Below are 26,640 nucleotides of genomic sequence, written 5' to 3'. Positions count from 1 at the left end.
TTATTGAAGTCTGAATGAAATTCAATAACTTCCCTATTTCCATGATAGCCTAGAATAAAAACCAATTGCATGCACAAATCATAATACCACTGGAACAAAAGAAAAATCTTGTATCTGCTTAGAGCTTTAAGTTACAAAGGATCTTTATTTAACTTTAGTACAGCTTATGCTTAGAAATAATGTATCTGGATAGTCTGCAATATTTCTCAGTTGCTGTCAGTGAAAAACTTTGTGTACACTTTACTTTTTTCCCTGTTTGTGAGTTCTATGAACATTGAGCTGAAAGGAGGCAACATGTCCAGGTAACTCATCTGGATTGCAAAAATACTTAAAAGATTTATAATTAAAGAATTATTGCCCCTCATTCAATTCCTGTTTGACTACAATTCCCTGAAGCTGACAAGGAAACACTGAGTTATATATTCTAGCTAAATCTCAAACCTGGGGTTTCAAAGCAGGGGTTTCTGCTAAGGAGGCCAACTTCCAGGCCCAGCCACCCACACGTAACACCTGCAAGGACAGGACACATGCCAGGTCTGGGCAATAAGCCCAGCTGACGACACAGGCTCTCTACAGCAGCTTTTATCAGACACCATATAGAACTTGAGAGCAGCAGAGCTAAAATGGACCTGGGAGAGACTCAGGTGAGAATATCAGGTAATACTCAACAAGGGCTCTCCTGCCAGGAGCCCTCCCAGACCCCAAATCTCACTCAGGGCTCTGGACTGCAAGCTCTGGACTGCAGTTCTGGTGGGCAATCAGCAGAAGCAAGCACACAAATGTCCAGGTCTTTTGCAAGGTTCAATCCTAAATCACTCAGAGTATTTTGCAGCACCAGAATCTAAAGTTTAATGCAACTCTGCGCCTCAAGCATGAAAGCATTCTTTCCTGTTCCCTTAAAACACTTAGGCCACATCTTGAAAAGTCAGTTTGTTGCAGGAGGAGGACAAGATACTTGTTTTGGACACCATCAGAGGGGCTAGACCTACCTCCTACTGTGACAAGGCTTTTATCTAGAATCACATTTGCTGCTTTGAGGAGGCCAGTGGGGAGGGAATAGACAGTAAAACTTTTAGCTAAGTTAGATCCTTGGTTCAGGTCAAAGCCAAAGGAGTGTAATCTATGAGGACAAGACCAAATAATATATTATTTTGCTGAAAACAAACACTAGACAAGTTTACTTAGAAAGCTACAGTGCTTTTAAACAGTAATTTGAACTCTTTTGGATATCCATATAAGGTTGAAAATGCATTTTTACTGACTTAATCACATTTAGTGTTAAAAAACTCTGAAATCATACCATGTTAAGAGACAAGATCTCCAAAAAGCTCCTCTCTGTGCTGAACAAAACTTGCAAATTTTATTCCTTAAATTTGATACAAGACAAATGCCTTACCACGCTCTGGGCTCTATCTTGCCATTGTCCCAGAGTGCCAAGGGTAGAAACAGAGCAACTTAATTCACAAGAAAGAGTAGGAACAGGCCAAGGGAAGAAAAAACATGTAATAATATGACCAAGTGCCAATGACAGAAAAGTATGAAAGAAGCAGCAAGTATGAAAAAGGACAGTTTGAGAAAAGGAGACAAGGTGAAGGACAGAAACATATAAGGAAAGGAGAGACCAGAAACAGAACATAGTACATCCTAGGGAGGGCGTTATAAACCAGTATTCAAACAAGAGAAATTTTATTTTTCTCTAAAGATCATGATCTGAATTTTAACAAATACATCAAATCTCACTATAAGACACTGCTGGTGCAGGCCATCTGCTGTACACAGCTGACAGAAGCCACCACTGCCACCTCAGGATGTGTTCATTTGTCAGCTGCTTCAGATTCCAAAGGGTACCTCAGTTTGAAGCCAGGGCAGGGTGGGGGCTGAACAAAGCTGTCACACTTTGCCATGGAACACACGGGGAGATGCCAGCTCTGCCATGGGTTTGGTCACCTCCAACAAGAGGCAGTGAAACTGCACCAGCTGCTGAGTGCAAGTGGAATCTTCACGCTTGACAGCAAAATTCCACAAGTACTCCCCCCTACGGCTCTACTTAAACCCATCATGGCAAACGCTAGTCAAAGAAAAATAAATCATCATACAAAATATAAAACAAGAAAAAACAGGATGCAAAGCTGCAGACCATTATTTTCTTTATGTTGAAACTGTGCAAAGAACAGTAAGAAAACAGTAAGAAAAACTACATTAAATATGAAAGAGCGGTTGCATCCAGGACTTCTGCAAATCCATGATCTAGCTTCCTGCCTTACACTTGCATAAATGTTTAGTGTTTAGTACTTATACTTTTGTTTATCAGGAGCGAAGCACATTTTATTTGATTCTATTATTTTGCGAGAATCTAAAACATGATTAATTAAAAAGCCCCCTAGAATTCTAATTGATAGGAAAATATTTTCCTTTCTCACAAAAGGACTAGTTTTTTTCAGACTAGAGAAGCCAGCTAAAAATAAAGCAAGGTTTTCCAAACCCCACAGGACTGCTTTGGTGTTTAAGGAAGTACGTGAGGCTTCTAGTACTGGCACCTTTGTGCCACGGTGTAATTGATGTGGTGGTGTCCAGTCAAAGGTGAGACTCGATGATCCCACAGGCCTTTTCCAACCTAATTCGTTCTGTGATTCTGCGTGTGATTCTCCCTGAGAAATTCTGTGTATGGCACATGCCACGACACTCGGATGGCAAGTTCCCAAAGGCACGTTTGGAACGCGGCCTGACACCAGCTCCCCAGGCTGCCCGGGACGGCGGCGGTCACCTCACCCACCCACGGAGCTGCAGAAAGGCGCCCACTCAACTCCTAGGGCCCTTCAACCTACAGCGCGAACATCTTCAGCACAAAACACAGCGACAAAACACGCCTAACTTAAGGAACGACCAGAGCAGAACCTAAAGGCTAATCCCGCTTTATTCCCGGCCCACTGACAACATTCATTCCTCCTGCAGCCGCTCTATCTCCCAACTTTCCTCTGCCGCCCCCCGCCCAGCCCCTGCGCTCCGTCACCGCGCACGCGCCCAGCGGCGGCGCGAGCCCCGCCCCCTTCCGGCCCCGAGCGCGCGACCTCCCCCCGCCCGCGCGCTCCCCCGCGCGGCCCGGCCAGCGGCAGGTGGGGCGCGCGGAGCTCGCGAGCGAGCCGGTAACGCCCCGCCCCGTGCCGGCCGTTGGTCCGCTCGGCGCGCACGCGCCCTTCTGCCTACCCGCCCTCCCCCAACCGCGCACATGTGCGCTCCCTCCCGCGCGTGCGCCCTGCCGCCGAGGCCCCCCCCCCCACTCGCACCTCCCCCCGTGACGCCGAGCGAGCGCAGGCGCACTCCCCGCGCGGCCAACCCTCCGGCCCGCCCCGCCCTCGCGCATGCGCCGAAGCCGCCGCTCCGCGCCGGCTGCCGCGCGTCCCCACCCCAGCTCGCAGGTGCGCGTGCGCGGTGCGCGCGGCGCCGTGCGTGGCGCGCCGCGCGGCGGGGGCGGGGGGGCGGGGCGGGTATATATAGAGCGCGGCCGGGGCGGCGGCCGCCCCCTTGTCCCCCGGCCGCCGTCGGAGCTGTGTGCGCAGTGCGTGTGCTCCGGACCACCCGGACACGCCGGCCCGGCCCCGCAGCACCATTTATTACTAAAAAAATATTTAAAAAAGCCAAAAAAAATCCAAAAATCTTAAAAAACCTTTTAAAAAAATAATCCTGTTTCCTCATCCAACCTTCCCGACAACCTTTCTGCAAACGGCCGGTTTGATATAAAATAACCCGGTGAAGCGAAGTCCCCGGACCCGGCGCAGCCGAGAGGAGACACACAGCGAGCCCGACCCCGCCGAGCGCAGCACCCGCCGCCGCCAGCTCCACCCGGCCCGCACGGCGCGACCCGATCCCCGCCCGCCCATCCGCCGCACCCGCCGCAGCCGGTGAGTCCGAGCGGCCCCGCGCCGCCTTCGCCGGCCCCGCTCGCACCGACCGCCGCGGCCTCCGCCTCGTCAGCGCCCCCCCCGCGCCGGGAGACGGCGGCAGGATGAACCCCAGCGCCCCCAGCTACCCCATGGCCTCGCTCTACGTGGGGGACCTGCACCCCGACGTGACCGAGGCCATGCTCTACGAGAAGTTCAGCCCGGCCGGGCCCATCCTCTCCATCCGCGTCTGCAGGGACATGATCACCCGCCGCTCGCTCGGATACGCCTATGTCAACTTCCAGCAGCCCGCCGACGGTGAGTGCCGGGCCGCGGGCGCCGGCGGAGCCATGTTTGTCCCCTGCCCCCGCCCCGGCCTCCGCCCCGCATCCATTTTGCCGCCCGGGACGGGGCGGACCCGGCGGGGCGCGGGGGGAAGTTGGCGGTGGGGCCGCCGCTTACGCGCGGCCCGGGCCGCCCGCGCCTCGTGGCGGCCGGAGAAGCGGGGGGGAGGCGCTTCCGCGCGTCGAGAGCAGCCGCGGGGCTCTGGCGGTGGGCGGGGGAGCGCCCAGGGTGCCCCGGTGGCCCGGCGGGGCTGCCCCCGCTACCGGGGAGCTGATTGCGGATGAGGGTGCGGGCGGCTCTTCATGTCCGTCCGAGATGAAGGGTAACTTGGGGAACACATCGCAGTCATTAGCACCTTTTAATAACCGCGCAGGAGCTGGGTGTGTGTGAGTGCGTGGTTAAGAGGCCGGGAGAAGGAAGTAGGACGCACCGGCGTGGCTGGGTAGTTTCACAGGCGTCCAGGCCGAAGCGTTTGTTAAAACACCATGGCAGGTCTGTCACGTGCATGGAGGACATGAAACTACTCGGGCCTTCTTGTGCTTCTTCCTTATGTAGCTGGAGCCCGAGCTCTGCTCTCATTCGTGTCTCTTCGCAGTAAATTCTCTGACATTGTTTCTCCCAAGCCGCGTTTTTATGAAACCTGTTTTTTCATGAAGTGTTTTCACGCTGCTTCTCCAAAGTTGTATCGGTAAAGAAACTTCCTCTGCAGTTCTGGTCATGTTGGGAAACAAAGTGTGATCCATTTCGAGGGTGTTTCACTAAACCTACTGTAACTGGTTTTAGGTTTTGTGGAGTCCAATTAAAAAAAAAGTAATTGGCCAGATAGAAGATATGTGATTTCAAATACAGTTAAGTAAACAGTTTTCCATTATAATGGTTTTATTTTCAAGTATATGAAAGTGAGATACTTACATTACAAACATTCCGAGCAATTAGATTTAACTGGCTTTCAGAGTTAGCTTTAGTATACAGCCATTATCAGATCAGGCTTTGGTGTACCGATGGTATCTGTATATACGTAGTAAAAGTTACTGCCTCATCTACTTAATAGGCAGATACTCCACCTGTTATCAGCTCTCTCAGTTCAGAGAGCTTTTGATTTATTCAGCCATGCTTTAGAATGAGACGATTTGAATGCTTGTTTTGACATACTTCGCTTTCATTAAATAAAAATGTCTGGTACAGTTTCTCACAAAAATAATGGGTTAGTGCAGGTCAGTACTGGGATATAATAATATCAGGGTATAAGGTGAAGGTGATTTAAATGCTGCTCTTCCTTCGTATTGACAGAGTTCTATAAGGGCTGACTTTGTCATTAGTTGTGCAACCTGTGCATTTTGTGACTTGGTTTGTAATTTGTCAAATGTGGGAACAAATAGAGCTTTTTCACCTGAGCAGTGTTTAATTCAGATTTTGAATATGCCTCTTAGAAAGATGCTGTTACTCCAAATGGTGTAAGTGTTTTTCAGGCTTTGGGAGACATACATATTTTAGTTTATAACTAGTCCAGTTCAGCTAAAAGTATTTCTCATCTTTATCAAACCTGCATTTGCCACATATCTGGAAGCAGGTGTTTAAAATACAGTGCAAAAGTATTGCAAGATTATACTTATTCAAGATTTGTAGAATTTTATATTCTTGGCAAATACCTAGAAAGCATTTGCTGGGGGCTTTATGCAGGCTTTTTAATGTTTATTTACAGAAACCTTTAAATAAGAGTTTTGAGGATGAATGGTTATTCTTACAATCATCCAAACTAGATACTTTTTATTGGTTTGGTCAAATTTTTAGCTACATCTCAGTCTATGCCTATGAAACAGCTGGTAACAACTACCTTGGGTTTTTAAAAATAGCTTTGAAGGTGTGGTTGACATCACCTGCTGTCTGTAAACGAGGAATCTCAAAACTCTTCTGAAAACTAATTAGGCCTGATGACACATGTGTGAGGTATGCACACATGTCAGAGTTGTGACTTTTCTGAATTTGAGTCATATTCTGGAGTAAAACTCGGGTAATCTTGTTTAATCACTAAACTGGAAACATTCTTGAGTAATCTGAAACTGCCTTAGAATCTTTTGGATTGTTAGAATGGTTATGTTTCCAGAGATTTTTTGTTTCATAGGTACTGCTGTTTACCTTTAGCACAGGTTGGCATTAAATGTATATTCTGAGTGATTTTGAAATTGTTCAAGTGGACTGTCCAGTTGCTCACGACTAAAATGGGAGCTGGTGAGTCATTGAGCCAGAGCTCCAGCAGAATCAGCAGAAGTACAGCCCGGGTAGGTGTGTCCATTGGTAACAAGTTCGCTGCTGAACGGAGCTGCCTCCTGCAACTGGCACAGCCTTTTATGACTGAAATGTAATGAAAGTGAGCCAGTTTCACTCCTTGGGAATTTTAATGAGAGTAGCTTGTACCTGGTTGTAGATGGAGTCTGGTAATGTTTTAAAAGTCTATCGTGGAATGACAGTGTGGTGTCGATTCAGCAGAAAAACTTTATTTTCTTGCATTTCTGCTCCTAAGGAGAGATGAGGAGAGCTGTTGAAGTTTCCATTATGTCCATCTGGAGAAACTGTGCTGGTCTAAGACACAGGCTCACTATTTGTTAAGAGTGGTAATGTTTGCAAAGGACCCATGGGCTCACTTTCCGTCAGATGGATGGGAAATGTTTAGGAACACACATTTTTAAGGAGTGTCAGGATTATTCTAGAAGCAATTAGCATGAATTAAAAAAGCCTCTTTTCAAGTAAAGGAAGCCCTGTTACTACTTCTGGAAATAATGAACTGTTTGTTACTGGCACATCTATTGGTGCTGGCAGTAATAATTCCAGTGACTTCCAGGGCAGTAGTGAAGTCTTAGAAGTTTCTACTGTGGCCAGTCTGATATCCACAGGGTTTTTTTTCTTTTTTTCTTTTAAGGTTTTTATTTCATCTCTCCCCCACCTCCCCCTTTTTGTAGTATAGAGCAAATGATTTTTATTTCTCATTAGCACAATCTAGGTTGCCTTCTCTCTCCTGCTTAATTTTTATTAACTTATTTAGAAGACTGGCATCTAATTTTTGTGGCTTCAGTTTAAATAAGTTGCTGGTTTGCTTCTGTCATGTGAATATGGTAATAGTATCAATGATCTTTTCCCCCCTTAAAATGTTAGATGTCCAGCTCTTTTTATATCTTTCAGAGAATATAATTGTAAAATTTATTTTAATCTGAAAATGTCACAAGAAAGGATATAGAACATGGTATATCAGGTGAATCCCAGGCTCCCTGCAAATTGTCTTTGGCCACAGCATGCAACAATATAGCTCAAGACAAATGCAGCATTTAAAGAACAAAAACATTAAATAAGGGTTTTCACAATGTGATTGGCCCTTGGTCCTCCCAAAAAAATTTTAACTGACACGGTTGCTATATTTAAACTATCACTAAGCTGATTTCAGTCTTGTTAACATCATATTGTTTTGATAATTTGCAAATTACAGTGAAGTGAGTTAGTACCCATGGGTGTGACTTCAGGTATTTATTGGGACTTTTTTCAGTGTTCTTCTAGACTTACAGGAACAGAGATGAAAAGGAACTGCTGTACTTGAGAGCTATTGCTCTTTTGTGCTTAAATACACAAGATGAGTTATAACATCACAGAGTTGTCTTGTGGCTTTGAAGAGACATGTGAAAAATGAGCAAGTCTTGATACTTCCCCATCTAAATACACAAGAAATTTTACATGCAGGATTTGAAAAGTTAGTTATGGAGTTCTACTGGAAAAACTACTCCGTTGGAATAATAAAACCTGGTTTACATTGTCCTGGTTTTCTGTTTTAATGCTTGCTCTTTCATTGAGCTCATGTGTATTTCATTGTGAGCTTTTAAAATATATGTATAATTTCAGATTTTCTAAACTTAATAAGTGCCAGTTTTGAATCTCTTTGAACTGTCTCTTGCTCAGAATTTCATTACAGATCTTTTTGGTCACTGAGGAAGTTCTGTGGAATAACTGCTTGAATAAAGCTTGAATGTCTGTCTAGCAAAGAAATTTTGTCAGCTTAGGGGTATTGGTGTTGTAGATGTTCTCTTATTAATATTTGGAAAAGGCCTCATATAGGCACAAGCAGTACCCCTAAAAGCATTTTCATTGACACAATATGCATCTATGTGATCTGGGAGAAACCCTTATTTTTACAAATGTTAAAACCTTCTAACAGCTGCCACTTGCTGGTTTTTCTCCTGTCACTGTAGCATCTTTTCAGAGATCTAGTCTTACAGACTAATGAGATTTCTGCAGCTTTTGCTGATGAGTTTTTGCCAGTTCTTCCTTGCATACAGCAGAGTACACTGGAGGCTTGGGTTTGCAACTTGGTGATGGTGCTGGACTTGAAATAATAAAAATATTAGTAAGAATTGTACTTCAGCTGGTATTTGTATGCTTATTAAGATAACTAGCATTTCCTACTAATTCCATGATGTTTTTCCAGCTGAACGAGCTTTGGACACCATGAACTTTGATGTCATTAAAGGCAAACCAGTGCGCATCATGTGGTCTCAGCGCGATCCATCTCTGCGCAAAAGCGGTGTAGGAAACATCTTCATCAAAAACCTGGACAAATCAATTGATAACAAAGCTTTGTATGATACATTTTCTGCTTTTGGGAACATCCTGTCTTGTAAGGTTAGTGGAAAATAAAATGTATTGATACACAAACTCCTCAATTTATGCTGGAAACATTCCACGGATATTACAACAAGGTTTTTCATTAATAGGTGGTGTGTGATGAAAATGGATCCAAGGGTTATGGATTTGTGCATTTTGAGACACAAGAAGCTGCAGAAAGAGCTATTGAAAAAATGAATGGTATGCTGCTTAATGACCGCAAAGTGTAAGTACATAAATAAGTATTTGGGGATCAGCAAACTGAAATTCATTATAGGGCAGACAAAGATTTAAAAGCTTACCTAGGAAAGAAAGGTTTTTCTGAAAATTTCTAATTTTAAGATGTAGAGTTTTAGTGCTAGGGATTTTAAGAATTGTATCACCTATTTGTTCTGGAGTCAGTCTAAGTTCAAAAAGACAAATAATGGACACCAGAGGAAAAAAAAATAATCACTGTATTAATTGTCTTACAAGCCAATACTATAATGAGTGAGGATTTGGGATCTTCCCTGGTTTTCTGATCTTACTGGTCTGAGATAAAATACAATCCACTGAGCATTCTGAATAATGGATCCTTTATAAGAGTTGTGAGATAAGTGTATTATCCATATTTTGGAGTCAGCTGATACTTAGCACTGAAGGGTGCTTACTTGGCACTAAAGAGTGCTCAGATTAGACTAATATTTTTGTAAACATGTCTGTTAATAGGCATATCTAGTGAGTAGAAAATAAAACTTAAAGACATGTAATGTTTTAAACATTATCACTATTCTACATTGTAGGAAAAAATGTTATTTGGCAACTTCTTTAATAGTATTTAGGCTGGGAGAGTGAGTATGCTTCACAGCTATGCCTAAGGGATCGTTATGGTGTTTGGTATAATTGCAAAATAACATCTTTCTAGATACTTAGTAGGGTTTGGGAAAAGGATAACAGAAATCAGCATCAGTTTACTGTCATAGATTATTTTAACATGTAGAAATGGCTAGATCAAGACACAGGAAAAACATATTTTGAAACTTTAGATTTACTTCCTGTTCTGTTCTTGACTGACATACTGTAGATGTTTTTATTCAGCATCCATTGTTATACAACTTTAAATTAGTAAAAATGGTCAGCATGCAGTCATAAGGGCCCAGGAGTAAAATATATAATGAGAGTTAATTTTGCTTTGAATTTCTATTCAGACTAGTCTTTTAGAAATCAATTAGAACACTTCACTATTTACCAAAATCTGCTGAACACATTTCACTTCTATTCTTACTATACTTGATTGCTATAAATTAGGTGAAATTGTCAAAGTTTAAAAATTACTGAGGTACTGTATGCTGCTGTATTGCATTTGCCAAATTCATGACTATAAGGTTAGAGCCTACAATAAAATTTTAAAGTAGGGGTTTGCTACAGTCAGAAATCAGTGTCAGCCATGTACAGTCTGTGCCAGGGCGTGTCCTTGGGCTGCAGAATGTTATATCCAGGTTCTGCTTGTTTTCTGCCAGTATGAACTAACCGTTGGTGTTCCCAGCCAATTTGCAACAGTATTTGACTTAAGAGCAAGTTGAACTGTTTATTTCACTATGCCTAAGAACAAAGTCTTTGATATTGGCGGGAGAGGTGTGCAAGGGTGGGGGGCAGTTAGTTAAATATCTCTTGCTTAAAAACTGAATCAGAGAGCAGTAACTGCTTTTAGGCTGCTTTTAAGGATTATGCTGTTATCTAGAATTTCTGTTCAGCCCCTTAGTACTCTTTCCATTGTTGAGCTCATGTTGTCAAAGGCTGTTTTATAAGAGTGAACAGTCTCACCAATGGCTTGAAAGCATTTTCTTGCCTTGTAACTGGGATAAAGATGCTGGTGTAGCAAAGGACAGTGGAGTTGTTTTTCTTTGAGTTTTATCATAAATATTTTATCTAAAGAATTTCATACCTGTAGTGAACAAGACTGTTTAGGAATAAAATACAATGCCAGAGGATTAAAGTAAATTTTTAAACCTTGAGACACTTGCTTTAATCTGTATTACTCTGTTCTTCCTGCATCCAGATTTGTTGGAAGGTTTAAATCCCGCAAGGAACGTGAGGCAGAGCTTGGAGCCAGAGCAAAAGAATTCACCAATGTTTACATCAAAAATTTTGGAGAAGACATGGATGATGAGAGACTTAAGGAACTCTTTGGCAAGTTTGGTAATGTCTTAATGTTTATATAAACACAAGTGAACTTCAATTTGCTGCATGTATCTTATCTGTACAGTGCCTTGAAATACAGAAAATCAGGGCTGTCTGATATTGATGTAAAATGTAATAAAAAAGTTGGTACTTAATTCCAGTTTCAGATTCAAAAGTGCAGTAATATCTAAATTTTAAATAGGTAGAATTTCATATTTAATCCTGCCATGAGAACTGTTTTCAGTAATCTGGAAGTAGTGTGTCTATGGGTTCTGCAGTGTTCTCTGGTTTGGTACAGATTGATTTTATAAATGCACCTACAGGATGTGTGACTAATGAATTTGCTACTGCTTTCATTGACCTGCAAACTTACCTCTGTTATTCGGTTGCATTGTGGTGGTTGACCTAATAGAAAATTATAAGGAACTCTTCCAGTACCAAGCTATGAGATTCCGCCTTGATCCTCAGTTACGCACAGGGCAAAATTATGGGGCACATATGACCATGAGGTAGTAATGTATATGATGTTACCATCAAAATAGGAAATGGCACATCCCTTAATGCCATTAGAGGTTCTTCACCTTTTATTTTCAATCTCACCTTTTTTTTTTTTTTTTTTTTTTTTTTTTGATTAATTTTATTTCCTGTATGCTTTTGCTGTTCTCCAGTGGATATTATGTAAAGCAAGGGAAAGCCTTGTACAAGAGATACCCTGTAGCAGCCTTAAACAGCACGAACAGGAAATTCCTTTCTGCTCTTCAAGTATCTATGGTTGAAACAGTAGCGAATTTAGCTGCTACAGCTAAATTGGCTACTTGCGATTGAGTCTGTGAACTGCCGTTTTTCAGAGGTTATGAAGTTGCTGAACTAGGATGGCCTTTCGCCAGGATAAATAGTGACATGTATACCTAATTGCAAGGCCTTCCTCTGGCTTTTTCAGTACCTGCTTCAAAGCATGGAAGCACTAATACTTTTCAAGTGTCATAATTTTTAATTATGAAACAAATTTCATTCACTTTCTTTCATTTTAATGTGAAATTTTGGTTGAAAATACATTAGAAAAGAAATTCATCAGGGCAAATTAATAATCTCATATTAATGGATGACATTTACTTGATACTATTAGTGCAGGAGTCCTTTGTAATACAAGTAAAATAAACTAACATTATCTTCTAAAGAGAATGTTCAAAAGGTGAGAAGAATACACTGTCTATGAAGCATAAGTATTTCATTCTCTTTTTAGGTCCTGCTCTAAGTGTGAAAGTTATGACTGATGAGAGTGGAAAATCCAAAGGCTTTGGCTTCGTTAGTTTTGAAAGACATGAAGATGCCCAAAAAGTAAGCTTTTGGATTTAATTTTAGTAATCCTGTAACTGAGACCCAAATAATATGTTTTGTTGAGTGATTAAATTTTTTTAATCAGTCAAGGACACCGCAAAAAGAGATGTTCACTGCCTAAATTACTTAGCAGAGTTTCTGTCATTTGGAATGCTTTCCTGTGAGCAAATGTCAGTTGGTCTGAGAAGACTGCTAAGGCAAGATACTCTGGTAATGCTGGAACTAGCATAGAAATGGGGAATCTTGAATAATTTTAAAGTCTGTTGTAGTTGGGCCTTAAGGTCTCAGTGATATTTGCACTCTCTCATACTGAGCAATATACAGCATAGTAAATTGCTACATCTCTGAATCATTGCATCCAGTTAGGTTGCACAAAAGGATTGTGCCTTTCTGCCTTCTGCACAGAAGGCAGAAAGAATTGTGTTTTCTGCAAAGTCAGATGGAAAGCTATTAGTTTTATAAAGCATGTTTGGCATAACTGTGAGAAAATAGTCATAGAGCCCTGTAATGTAGCTTTTACTCTGAGGAGTAACTTTGGAAAAAGGGTCCTTTTTATTCATGTACATGTCTGTATCATGCCAGTATGCTGTATGACTTAATTTTTTGTCAACTGGTTGCTTTGATATGTCAGTTTACTGTGACAGTAGGGACATAGCATCAGGGAAAAAATGCAGTGCAGAACAAAGTTTGCTTTTCAAAAGGCATTATGGTGATTTGTCAGTACTGCAAGTGTACAAGCAAGAGATTAGAACAAATCCTGTCTGTCTTTAGAACATCTTCATTTTTCAGTCTTGCATACATTAATTGATGAATAGTTTCTCTCACTGTAGTCAGAATCACGTGTTGGGTGTTTTAAATAATATGAAGTTCCAGTATCTTTGTAAAAACATCTAATGGCTTTGATCATAAACATATACAATAAACTGGTGATTTCTGGTTTTAAATTAATCTAGTAAATACATGCCAGAGTTTTTACATCTGAAGAGTTGTAACTCAAAATAGTATGAAGGGAAGAAGTTCACATTTTCTTACTTCTAATTATTTCCTTAATGAAAGACTCAAAATAATAAAAAAAAAGCTATATGTATCATCTGTAGCTTAACATTTAGTATAGAAAGATCTGGTAGATATTACAGTTTCAGGTGTTACTTTTAAAGACAGAACTAGGTGAATTTAAGATTTTCAAATTTATTTGCTTACTCTTTGCTTTTTTTCTGCCACTAGCAAGATAAGGCTGGAGAAATAGTTCTTGCAACTTGTGTTTCTCTTGTGACTTGTCTTCAACAAGACAGAAGCATACTTGGAAGCTGTTTTCATGTTACCATAAGTGAGGAAGTCTTGGGGTATTTTGTTTCAATTAGTGGTGTTTTCAGATGGATTAGCTCTTTTTCTAGACTCCTTGTGTAGATTTTTAATTTGAATTGCATTTTTTGTGTGTCTGAAAAATGCTGGAATACAAAGCACTGCTAACTTGTTATTTGTCATTGAAGGCTGTAGATGAAATGAATGGGAAAGAGCTTAATGGAAAACAAATCTATGTTGGCCGGGCTCAGAAAAAGGTGGAAAGACAGACGGAGCTGAAGCGCAAGTTTGAACAAATGAAGCAGGACAGGATCACCAGATACCAGGTTCAGTTTTAAATCAAGAGTGCTAACTCTATTTTATGATGTTCTGTGATTTACACAGAACAATTGCTTTTAAAAATAACTTGCCTGTTTTCTTAGGGTGTAAACCTTTATGTGAAAAATCTTGATGATGGGATTGATGATGAGCGTCTCCGAAAAGAGTTCTCCCCATTTGGTACAATCACTAGTGCAAAGGTAAAGTTCATAGATGGTTCTCATCTGTTCTCTGGAAATGAATGTCGTGATCTGTCACCAAAGAAGAGATAATTTCATTCAGTAACAGATCTGACCCACTGTAACTGTGGGCATCAGCTTTCTTGGTTATTGTACATGTCAGGTTAAACACCATATGATCCTCCTTTCTTGAAATAAAGTAAGTAGTGAGACTAGTGTGAGAAAAATTATGTCTTCCAGTGCATTGTTGTGCTCATTATTTAATGAGATTTTCACCTCTATTTGGGTAGCAGCTATTTATTACACAATAATACTCATTTATATCAAACACAGTTAAACAAACCTGTGGTCTCACTTCTAATAAGCTGAAACAAGAAACTCATGCAGGTGGAATAGGTGTGACACAGAAAGCTTAGTTTTAAAACTAAATTTTGTTCTGACAGGTGATGATGGAAGGTGGCCGCAGCAAAGGATTTGGATTTGTATGCTTTTCGTCACCTGAAGAAGCCACCAAAGCAGTCACAGAAATGAATGGTAGAATTGTGGCTACTAAACCATTATATGTAGCTCTAGCCCAGCGTAAAGAGGAGCGCCAAGCTCATCTCACCAACCAGTACATGCAGAGGATGGCAAGTGTAAGAGCAGTACCTAATCCTGTAATCAACCCCTACCAGCCAGCACCTCCTTCAGGATACTTCATGGCAGCTATTCCTCAGGTACGTGTAGAGATGAGTAACTGAGTATATTTTGTATTGCATAAAATCTGCTTAGATATAACAGTAAATAGAACTGTTGGCATGTGTCTGTGATTGCAGCACTTTAATCTCTTAGTGAGAGGCTGCTGGGCTGTTCAGCATGCCCTTCACAGACAACAAAGTTAAGTGATGTTGTTGTGTTTGGCAGACTCAGAACCGTGCTGCGTACTATCCTACTAATCAACTCGCTCAACTTGCTAGACCTAGTCCTCGCTGGACTGCTCAGGGTGCCAGACCTCATCGTAAGTCGCTTCTTTACCTCTTTCCAGTGATTGCTGTAAACTCTACAGCATTTACCTTTGCACTTTCAGATAGATTTTCATGGCATTGCTGTATTAGTCTTCTGTTTGTCATGTTGTCATCACTCAGTGTTTCAGCATGTAACAGTATGTTTCTTCTAAACCACAGCATTCCAAAACATGCCTGGTGCGATCCGCCCAGCAGCACCCAGACCACCATTCAGTACCATGAGACCAGCTTCTTCCCAGGTTCCACGAGTCATGTCAACGCAGCGTGTTGGTGAGTTTGATTTGTGCAAACTTTAAGTATTAGACTTCCATTCCTATTTTGCTGGTTCAGCAAAATAAACATTTGTAAGTTTATTATCACATGTGATATTCCTAATGAATAAGCTAATATCACCTTCTAGTAATTGCTTCAAATACTGTCCCAGCAAAGACTCCAGTTGTGATACCATCTCTTCAGGATGAAGCACTTGTGTGCACTTCAGTAATGCTGTAAGGTGGCTTCTCTCATTTCTAAACATAGTGCAGCAATTGTAATAATAGGTTGCATGTAGAAATATTGAGATGATACAATTTTTGCTCCTATTAATTTTTTTATATTCTATATATACATATTTTATTATCGTGAGTCAGTATCATGACTGCAAAATCTGCACATCACTAAATGAACCAGAATTGACTGTAATCATTGAATGGTTTGGGTTGGAAGGAGCATTAAAGCTCATGTATTTCAGCCCCCATGCCAGAGGCAGGGGACCCTCCACTAGACCAGGGTACTTAGAGCCCCATCCAGGCTGGTCTTGCACATCTCCAGGGATGGGGAGTCCACAGCCTCTCTGAAGGCGTAATTCTCCCAGAATGTATCTAGACAGCCATTTACTTCCTAAAAGTATCTTTTTTAGAATGGCTGACATAATATGCTCAGGAAATCAAATGTCCTTTAGCTTACAATGAAATTATAATAATACTCAAACAAAATGGATTTTTTTATCACAAATCTTTTTCCAGTAGCATGTAAAAAGGGCAGTTCATAAATGAAGTGACTGGAAATGAGCATCCAGTAAATTTCAAAGTTTCAAGCTTTGTATGTGACTAGTGATGTGACAGTTGACAATACTACTAAGATGAATCTATAACACAGTACCTAAATTAGATATTTGATTCAAGTTGGTTTGTCAGGCAAAATAATAATAATAATAATAATAATAATAATAATAATAATAATAATAATAATTCACACCTGGAATTCTGGTTTTTTTTTTCAGCTAATACATCAACACAAACAATGGGTCCACGTCCTGCAGCAGCAGCTACTGCAGCCACTCCTGCTGTGCGCACAGTACCACAGTACAAATACGCTGCGGGTGTTCGCAATCCCCAGCAGCACCTCAACACGCAGCCACAGGTTGCTATGCAGCAGGTAGGTATGTGCTCTGGGGAGCTGCTCCATGCTTTTACTCATGTTCTTTGCAGAGGAAGGTGATGGGAGGGCAGTTCAGGCTCTGTATCATGGCAGTAGAGTAGAAGGAGTTAAATAAATTTGAAGTTTACCTGGGACAGGATGTGATCCCATGTTGCTTTGTTCTTTTCAGTTTCCTCATGCATTAGCCTAAGTTCTTGTGTTTGCTCCTCAGTGGAGCAGTTTCTAATAATCTTCACCGTCATTCAGCACCAGTAATATTTGATTAAATAGACATAGTTGTTAATTTCTTCGATGTTTCTGACACTGTAGGCATTGTGTATGCTAAGTTGTGAAATACTGGCTGTTTGAAGCTGCACCTAATTATGAGCCAGGGTTTCATTTTCAAATATTAAATTAATTTGCAGCCTGCTGTCCATGTGCAAGGTCAGGAACCCTTGACTGCTTCCATGTTGGCTTCTGCCCCACCACAAGAACAAAAGCAGATGTTAGGTATGTACATGATACCTTTCTCTATGCATTGTAGCGGAAGGACAGTTAAAGTCCTTGCTCAGTCTTTAAATGCAGAGTAAATCAATTTTAGCAGTAAACAACTTTGTTTCCCTTATCCCTTAAATTTAGGCTGGATTTGTCCCTGACTAACATTCTTCTTTCTAGGTGAACGTCTATTCCCCCTTATTCAAAGCATGCACCCTACTCTGGCGGGTAAGATCACTGGTATGTTGCTGGAGATTGACAACTCTGAACTCCTCCACATGCTCGAGTCTCCTGAGTCTCTTCGTTCGAAGGTGGGTGAACTTTAGCCTTGCACTGGTTCTGTAGGTGGTCAAGTCTACACTGATCTAACAGTTGTTCGTGCTGGCACAGTGGAGTAACAGCAATGCAGAGGTGGGTCAGGGCAAGAGTGTCCTCTTTCTAAGGGTGACAGTGACTTACAGTGCATGAACTGGAATGGTAATGTTCTCATTTTTATTTTCAACACATAGTCATTATCTATATGCATAATTTCCACTGTATTATTAACTTAAATATACAAAAATTGCTGATCTTACCTTAATTTTTCATTTGTGCTTAACAGGTTGATGAAGCTGTAGCCGTACTACAAGCCCACCAAGCTAAAGAGGCTGCTCAAAAGGCAGTTAATAATCCCACTGGGGTTCCAAGTGTTTAATAAGTAAGTTTGGCCACTGTAGTTCCATAGGTTGACTAAGGCAAGTGTTTGGTCCATGGCCTTGCAAGCAGCCTGTGTCCAGGCTCTGTGTCATGTGCAGCCAGAGGAAGTAACAGCTGTGGTAAACAAGCTTCTGTGCTCTTTTGGTTAGCAAAAGCTACTGACGTGTCATTGTTTCTAACAACACATGTAGCTGGAGCAAGCTCTAGGCATGTGTGCAAAAATGGGCAGTTCTGTCAAATGCTGCTATTCATACTATTGAGAACAACTTGTGGAATTGAAATAAGCTTAAAATGGTAGTCCAACCCCTTTTTTCTTAGAAATTAAAGAGCTTATTTATACTGTAGTTTATATATACTTACAAATTCTAAAATTGTCTAGTAAGTGAAAATTAAACTGTATATTGTCTTGACTTCACTTTTGGGTGAATTTAATATCAGTTGAAACTGTGGGGTTTCTTCATTGCTTTCTCTGATGTTGGTACCTTAACTGCATGACAGAGGCAAATGGTAGTACCTTAACAATTGTGACAGGGGAAAAACGTGAAGTTGAGGATAAAAAGGAATCTTATCTCTTCTGTCTAGTTAGGTTTTGCCTGTGAACTTGCTTTCCACATTTTTAGCTATCATTTGAAGGTCCCTGATTTAACATTTGATCATATAACATTTTCCTTTTGGAGGAAGAATTTGGGTCATGATTTTTACACATTTCTGTTTCTGGAGATAAGTGCTACATAGGTTGTCTCTCCTAAACTAAGATGCCCATACTTTGAGACCATTACTGCATCTGCTCCATGGTGTTTTAGTAATTGGAAATTGAAAATCCTGCTAGGGTAGTTACTTGATGAGCCTCAAGAGTAGAGGTGCCCACAGTCAATCACAGTAACATTGTGCTTAAAACAGTGCTGTCTGAGGGACTGTCCAGTTCTAGAGTAAGTGTTGTCTTGCCAAGGATCAGACTTTTGAATACTTTTGTGTCCCCTAAAAAGTTGGAGGACTCTGATATTCTAAAGAACTTTGGTATCATTGAAACAATGAAAGCCCAGAGTGCTGCATGGTGTACAGTAATAGAAGATGTGTCAGAAAACATACCAAGTGCTGCTTTTGTTTTAAAACATTAAAAAACGTTGTTTTTCTTCACAGAGCTATCCGGGACTACAATCTAGAACTTCGCTTCACCGAAGAAAAAAAAATCTAAACATGGAAAAACTATTAAATATTGAGAAAAACATTGCAAAATATAAAATAAATAAAAAAAGGAAAGGAAACTTTGAAGCTTACGTACAGAGCAACGCCAGGGCTAGCAAAACAGATGCTAGTCCTAGATTACTTATTGATTTAAAATTAAAAAAAAAATAGTAAAATAAAAAATACAAATTAATGTTTTATAAACCCAGGGGAAAAGAATTTTCAGCACAGTACAAAAATTTAAAGCATTCCTTTCTTTAATTTTGTAATTCTTTACTGTGGAAAAGCTCAGATTATCACCACTGTTTTAGTTGACAGTGAGAATTGATAGCTGAGCAAAGAAACATAATTTGGATTATAAAATTCTTGGTTTAATAAAAATTCCTTAAACACTGACTTACTTGTGATGGTTTCTTTTGTACAGTGTGCTTTTCCTAAGCTTGTCATCCAGAATGCCGAGTTAGAATCCCACTCTATAGTATGGTTTGCAATGGATTGTAGAGAAGATAAGACTACACCTGTAGACTGTCATCTAAATAATAGAAGTGAAGGGAGGGGGGAACTGTTAAAGTTTTTTTAAATAACTTGCTGCTTGATGTGTATCTGGTCTAGTGCACAATGGCACAGAAATATTTCTGTCTTCACTCAGGGCTGGTGGGGTCTTCAAGTCAGCTTGTGTCCCTAAAGGGAGTTTGCAGTGAAATGGCCAATGGCACTAAAGTGAGAAGAGGCAGCACTAACTCATGAGCTGTTTCATTTGCTACAGAACCATACTGAGGTTGGGGGTTTTGCAGGATTAATACTTAATGCTTAATCAAGCTAAGTGTTAAAAGCACAAACAAGAGAAGCAGTAAAATTGCTTTTGTTGTAAAACTTTGTGTGAATTTGCAAATACACTGAAGCTTGTCTATCCACAGATGGATTATTCTACAGTTGCTGCCTTGCTTTTTTGTTTTCCCCTTTCTGCAGACTGTGAAATAAAAAAGAGTATTTTCTACCCAGTTTAGCCCATAATTGGCTCTATAAGTTGCTTTTCCAAATTGATCATGCAAAAGGAGAAATGAAGCAGTGAAAGTGGCATGTCCTGCTTTTACAAAGAAGAGGGTAAAAGCTGGCAGGCTGGGGTGGAGAAGAGGCATAAAGATCTGTTAGTCATGGAGGAAGGCACGACCAGTAGCCACTACAGTCTGCTGGGTTTCAGTTACTGTATGTAAAGAATACAGATTCTATGGAATTCACAAGAAAGGGTTAGTTCTGGAAGTCTCTGAAATCTGTGTTGTGTGGTGGGAATGCCAGTGTTCTCTGATCTCTCATTGCAGTCAAAGCCCTTTAGTATGCTTTCTGAAGTCCTCCAAAAGACAGTTCAGGAGCCCCCTTATTTTTCCCCGCTTGCAAAGGGGGAAATTTCAGGTTTTCTATTACAGAATTTGAGAAATAAGCCTAGCATAATGAGGTGAAATTGGTCTGGTGTAAATGGAATCTAATAAAATCCTTTGGTGTAAAAAGCATTAGGTTAAACTTACGTAATTTGTAGACTCAGTCCTGTCCTGATGGTGGCAGACTGGGATAGTCTTTAATTTGTAGTCTTGCTGAGGTGTGTGACTAGAATTAAGAGTTTTTGAAATTGGGTGGTAAACCCTACAAAAGAGGCAGTTCAAGCAAGAGATGTACATGTTAGGAGGCTGAAAGTATAACCTTGACTTTATTTAGTGTCAACTATAAAGCATTTAAACCTTGGAGAAAGTTTTAATGACCTAAAAATACTTCGCGCCATAATGGGAGTGCTGAAGAATCTGATGATATCAAAGGTTTAATGGAAGATCTAAAGGATATTACAAAAACCTGTTTTCAGGATAGCAAGAAAGTAAGAAGCACTTCTGCTTGTTTTCCTAGATAAGTTGTGTGTTATGTGAGTTGGCTGAAGTTAATCAAACTAATCTTTGTAAGAATGAGCAAGTTATTTAACATCTTGCCAATGGGGTAGCTGAAAAAGGAGAACAGGAAATCTCTGAGTTTATACAAGACTTCTGTAGGTGTGTCATGCACTAGCATCTGCACCAGCATGAGATAGTGGGTAACTTCTGTGATGGAAGGAAACAGCAAGGCAATTCTGCTGAGGTGATTATGACAGCCTAAGAAAACAAAGCCATGGGTTGATTTATTTCTTCACAGTCTTGCTTACATGGTAATTCCCTGCTGTATACTACAGATGCCTATTCAGTAAATGTCTTCTATTTAATTTCTTAAAGAGGGCAAACAAGCCATTTGTTAGTGCCTCTACCAATGCATCTTTGGAGTGCTACTGTAAAATAATGCAGCATGCAGAAAAATCAACTGTAGAGAAGTGTTCCTTTGAGTTAATAGGCAGCCTGAGTGGCAGGCACTTCCTGCTGCCACATGTTCCCTCTAGAATGTGTCAGAGGCTTACCCTGATCCTCAGCACCCTGCAGCCAGCTGGTGCTAAGCTGATTTTGCTGGATCCTCTGGCATTTCATTCCTTAAGTCCTTCTGTGTCTTCTGTTCTGACCACAGCAAACACTTCAGAGTTTAGCAGCAGCCAAAAGCCTGCCTGTGAAGTTGGGTAGTGATTTGAAGGAATGAATGAATGAATGGTATTATATTTGCCATCCAGTTTCCCAAGCAGGATGTGACTTTATGAGCAACTAAATCAAAGGTTTGGTGCAGAGGTAATCTGGATTGCACACATTCTTTTTGCTGCTCTGCTGAAGTCTAGGGAATTCAGAGTTCACTGGGTCCAGGGGAGGAGGGGGCAGGTGCTGGAAGTTAAGATGTTCTAGAGTCTTGCAATGTCTTGTTGCCAATTTGTGCTAATTAGATATCTACCCTTGAATAAATGGTGTCAGTCCTTGCATCTTGAGCATCCTTCTTGGTAACATTCTTAATGATTATGATGGACAACTGGATGTTCAAAGGTAGCCACTCAACATCTTGAGGTAGGAGTCTTGGAAAAAAGATTTCCTGACATCTACATTCAGTAGACATATTTGTGCTTTGGATAACTGGAAAAAATCTAAAACAACTTACAATTTGTATTTTTTTACAATATAATTTATATTTTTTTCAATATGTTTAGGAGTTGTGGTCCAAACTAATATGCTAGAGAGAGCTGCAGTCCTTGAGACTACAATTCTCCCTAGACTTTTGTAGTTATATGTGAGTCCATGTGGTATGACTACCTCACTGCAAGAAAGATTTTACTCTCTTTTCTTCTACAGGACATGGTCAATGAGAAAGAGTAGCTGTATGGAAATGAAAATGCAGTTGGAGGGGTTACAAGTCCTTAGGATTCACTTTGCATTTGAAGTGAACACAAATTTAAAACAAATGTTTCCAGCTACACTTAGGAACACAAGGTGCACATAGAGTTAGAACTTGGGCAACAAGAGCCCAAGGAAGAATATTTTCTAAAAAGTAATTTGAAATTTAGATGTCTCACTTGTATTGGGATTGAGAGTAATCTTAAAGAAAAAAAAAAGAGTTGACAAGCTAGGCCACCATAATGGCCCTTTTTTACATTAAGTACTAAGAGCAGTACATCTGGCAAATGGTCTCCTGTTTCCCATGTCACCTCCTAAGGAAACATCCCTAATCCTGTCATGTTCCAACTGGCTCTAGCTGGCCAGACGTCTGTACTTTTTTATAGCTCTGAGCACATTTTAAAATATACCACGTGATACCTGAGCATTCAAAACCCAAAAATGATGCCCCGGGCAGGCTAAATGGCTGTGTCACATTTCATTTAGCTGGGACCTTGGGTTACATGTGTTCTAGGTTAAACCTGTAGTCACCAGATGACATCAAACAGAGATTACACTTCAAAAGGTGGGCCCCAAGCATGTTGTGTTGTCATGTCTGTGAATGGAAGCTTACCTAATCCTGTCTCTTTCCACTGCTAGAGATTTGCCACTTGTAGCTGTGTCTTGGAGAAAAAAGGAGGGGATGGACAGCAATGGCAGAGGGATGGGCTCCTCAGGGCTGGTGCCAGTAGCTTTCCCACTGGGGAGAGGGAGGCAGAACTGGTACACTTGTAAATGAAACAACTCCTAAATTTTTTTAGTGTAACTTTAGTCAGGGGATTGTTCATCTTCACCTCAGGAAAAGGAGAATTGAAGTTTCTCTTCAAACTACTCTGTTCACCAATGCTGGATAAGGTGAGGCCTGATGAGCTTAACATCTACAGCTGAGGAGTAGCCACAAGATACGCAGGAGATAAATATTAACAAACATCACCCCAAGGTGTGGTCAGAGACACCTGGTCTGGGAAAAGATTGATAAAAGAGCCACAGAATGAAGGACCATCATTCTATTAACATCAAAGACAAAGGGACCAGTAACCAGTAGGAAATTGAATGCTAAGAATTGTATAACTTAGGACCAATGAATGAGAATTCCTTTGGGTTTTTATGTATAAATGTGTGAAAAGTCTGGTAAAGAACTATGTGTGATGGAGTGATTTTCAGTGCAGAACCCAGGTACGTGTGGATGAAATTATTTCTATTGCACATCCTGGCCAGAATAACGTAATGCTAATCCTCTAACACTAAGATATTGTTGGAGAGTTTGTTTTTCCTGCAGTTTCGGTGACACACTCACCTTTGCTTCCCCCCAAAACCATGTCCCCAGCAGTGACGTGTGGGTGTTATAGAACAGCAACAGAGCCACACCATGTCCCCATCCTGCAATCAGGACACCACCAAAATTAGCTCAGTTTCCCCTCCTATAGTTTTCAGGAACCAGATTTAGGCAGATGAGAAGAGACCAGCAACCTAGAATGAGAGAAGCAGAAAATTCATGTGACCTGGAGCATAGATCTTTCCTCTGTCTTCCTATACCTCACATTTTTCCATTAAACTCATTCTGCAGGTGCTTAACCTCCCAGGTTACAAAAGTGGAGAAACAGATTGGCAAAATGTCTTGAGGTACAAACACAGATACACGCAGCAGCCTTGCTCAGGAGTGGAAGAAAAGCTCTTCCAGAGCTCCCCAGAGTGTAGGGAGCCTCATCTCCCAGGTACACCAGAGCAACTGTGACACCAAGGCTACAAAGCTGGCTTTGTAAGAAGATTGTTGCGGGGGTGCTCCTGAAGTCACTGGACTGGTTGCATTTGGCTGCACAGATGAAAAATAAAAACAAATCAAGTCATCAAACACATTATACAATTTTATTTTACTTTTCTCCACTTCATTCAAAATGCCCACAGTTAATCCTGTTTCTTGAAAAATATGTATAAGCCTTATTTTACTGGAAAGGGGTTTTCCCTAGGTCATCCTGTCAATCACAGCCTTCTCAAAGCAATTTTCTTCCTCTGAAAAGGGGCCTTTTAGTGAGGCCAACATAACATGGTCACACCAGGCCCTCAGTTGCTGCAGTGGCATCATTTCCCTGGTAATAAGCTCATTCCAGATATCCAGCAGTACAGCTTGTCTAAGTCTACAAGGACTTTTGCATGAGGAGACCCAGCCCTGCAGTGCCTTTCCCTCAAGAGTACCAGAAACATGTGAAAGGAAGCTGTGAAAAACAGCAAAAATAAATCACCCTTGTTGTCTGGGAACTAGCCATAAGCGAAAGTCCCAGGCCAGAGATGGATGTACCATTTTAACTACACTTGACCTCCAGTGAGGTACTTTATGAAAAAAGGATTTAGCTTTCTTAACAAACCTGCTGCGTACCCCTTTTGCCAGATGGTTGCTGGTTCATGTTCCTTGAGAAATAGTGAATTACTATCACTTCATAATGAATTACCACTTCGTAGGCTCTTTCCTCAAGCTATTTTGAACTCCCTCTCTGCCCGGCCCCAGCGCTTCAGTGCCTGTGTTGCCCGGCGGGCGCGGTCCGAGGGAAAAGTCAGAGGAAAAGCTTTGAGGGAGTGGTTTGAGGGAGGGGTCTGAGGGAGTGGTCTAAGGGAAACGTCTTAGGGAGCGGTCTGACAGAGCAGTCTGAGGGAGCGGTCTCAGGGCCCGGTGGGAGGGCCTGGTCTGAGGGCGCGGTGCTGCTGCCGGGCCCCACCAGGCTCGGTGTGCACTGAGGGGCTCCTGCTCCACAGGGCACGGCACGGCTGCAGCTCCAAGCAAGTGAGGTGCGCCTGGGGCCACCCCCAGCCCTGCCCTCCCACCTGGCCCTCACACCCGCCTGGTTCTCCTGATGCTGTCCTGTCGGAGGGCAGAGTGTTGCTTATGGGAGCATGCTTCTTCAAGGTGAAATCCAGCAGCGACTGAGAGGTAGAATGGGAAAAAAATCCCAAGACTTGTGGCAGAATGGTATGGTAAGCTGGCTAAATGGGAAACACTGGCCAAGCAGCAGCAGCTGTTGGCTCCAAGTGCCTCTTTTCCTTGGCCTCTGGGAGAGAGGTGCAGCTGCTCAATTTTGGTCATTAATCCCATGAACAACTCTGGAAAGTTTGTGGAGGTCAGTCCCGGCAAATTGCAGAGTTGATTGCAGGATTTTTTTTTGACAAGCTGGGGGTTAACCAAGTGTTGGATTTTGAATTGCCTAAGTCGATACCTCAGGAGTGACCTTTTCCACACAGAGTTACAAAACAGCTGGAACACAGGCTTGAAGTAGTCCAAAGGATAGCAAGCCGCAGAGAATAATGTATGGCCCTAGGCAACAGAAGTGGATGATTTCAGGGTGAATCTTCCTGTTTATCTCTACTTTTGCTTCATTCCTTGTTGAGTTGCCTCTGTCCTTTTGCCCTCTATCCTTCCTCTGGATTTCTTAGCAAAGTGAAAGGGAGCATATGATGCTGAGCTTTTCTGTGAAAGCAGAGTGTCTGTCAGCCTTCTCTTTGTTAGCCTTCTCTTTGCTCTCTGGCTGGCCTTTGCCAGTCCTTGGCTCCAAGCAAAATCTCTTCTGGCTTTTCTGTAAGTCTGGATGCACACTATTATCCTTTCTGAGCAGCATAATTTTACCTCACCAGCCCTATTTTAGGGCCCTTTTTGATGAACACTTATGCTGGTGGCTTAGGTAGGTGGTTCTCTTGGCAATTTTCTTGCTGTGCTCCTGGTTGCAGTGACAGGACCACTCTAAAGCAGTTTTTCAGCCAGTAAACCTGGATGGGTATCAATCCATCTCTCCCAACTCTGTGTGACTGCACAAACAGTTGGAGAAGCACAGCTAAAAGGTAGATGAGTCACAGCAGGGCTTCCATGAGAAGCAATGCTTGCTGAGGTGTGCCCTTGGAGTTGCAGCTCTGCAATTCTGTTCTCTGTGGGACCTCTCACAGTAGTATTTTGCTTTGGTTAATGGAGCATTTTGGATAATCTATCTGAACTAATAAATCAGCTTACACATTTGCTTCCATTTTTAAAAGGCCTACTGTTTCTTTGCTCAATAGGTTTTAATATCATTAGTACTCTCAGCAAAATTCTTCCCTTCTCTGCATCTCTGGTAACTGAGAGTTTGCCTCCTGCTGGTCTTTCGAACTTGTTAGTTGATTCTTGTTTTCAATTCCTTCATTCCTGCTGTTGGTAGCTCCCGCACTTGGTCTTGAAGTTTACAACTATGCTGCTGTCTCTTAATTGCCTTCCCTATTCTTCTGTGAGGTTGCTTGTCTATAATTACTATATCCTGTTCTGCTTATTTTGCTTGAAATACTCTGTTAATGTAGAAAAATGCACATGTATGAGAAGCCTTACTCCAGGGTAAAGTAATTTTCACCACATGTGACCAGATCACAT

The 26,640-nt window shown here is 41.6% G+C and overlaps 1 protein-coding gene across 2 annotated transcripts in view; it reads left to right on the top strand.

Annotated features, from left to right (window-relative positions):
- Nucleotides 1-3,510: 3,510 nt before the first annotated feature.
- Nucleotides 3,511-26,640, top strand: part of PABPC1 (poly(A) binding protein cytoplasmic 1) — a 688,709-nt gene continuing 665,579 nt past the window's right edge. Inside the window, exons 1-15 of one of the 2 annotated variants that reach the window (XM_030228594.2) lie at nt 3,511-4,196; nt 8,692-8,885; nt 8,978-9,093; nt 10,906-11,045; nt 12,271-12,365; nt 13,856-13,993; nt 14,090-14,185; nt 14,608-14,880; nt 15,068-15,161; nt 15,328-15,438; nt 16,430-16,584; nt 16,992-17,076; nt 17,242-17,372; nt 17,663-17,758; nt 18,898-19,338. In XM_030228594.2, coding sequence (XP_030084454.1) covers nt 4,004-4,196; nt 8,692-8,885; nt 8,978-9,093; nt 10,906-11,045; nt 12,271-12,365; nt 13,856-13,993; nt 14,090-14,185; nt 14,608-14,880; nt 15,068-15,161; nt 15,328-15,438; nt 16,430-16,584; nt 16,992-17,076; nt 17,242-17,372; nt 17,663-17,755 — 1,914 coding nt within the window. In that variant the 5' untranslated portion in view covers nt 3,511-4,003 and the 3' untranslated portion in view covers nt 17,756-17,758; nt 18,898-19,338. Of the gene's footprint in view, nt 4,197-8,691; nt 8,886-8,977; nt 9,094-10,905; nt 11,046-12,270; nt 12,366-13,855; nt 13,994-14,089; nt 14,186-14,607; nt 14,881-15,067; nt 15,162-15,327; nt 15,439-16,429; nt 16,585-16,991; nt 17,077-17,241; nt 17,373-17,662; nt 17,759-18,897; nt 19,339-26,640 lie in introns of those variants that run through there. The other variant, XM_050970673.1, reaches the window with a different exon arrangement.

Source organism: Serinus canaria, chromosome 2 (assembly GCF_022539315.1).
Source record: "Serinus canaria isolate serCan28SL12 chromosome 2, serCan2020, whole genome shotgun sequence".
In the NCBI taxonomy this organism is placed as follows: Eukaryota; Metazoa; Chordata; class Aves; order Passeriformes; family Fringillidae; genus Serinus; species Serinus canaria.
The sequence above is the reverse complement of the archived record's forward strand: the minus strand, read 5'-3'. Positions and strand labels throughout refer to the sequence as shown.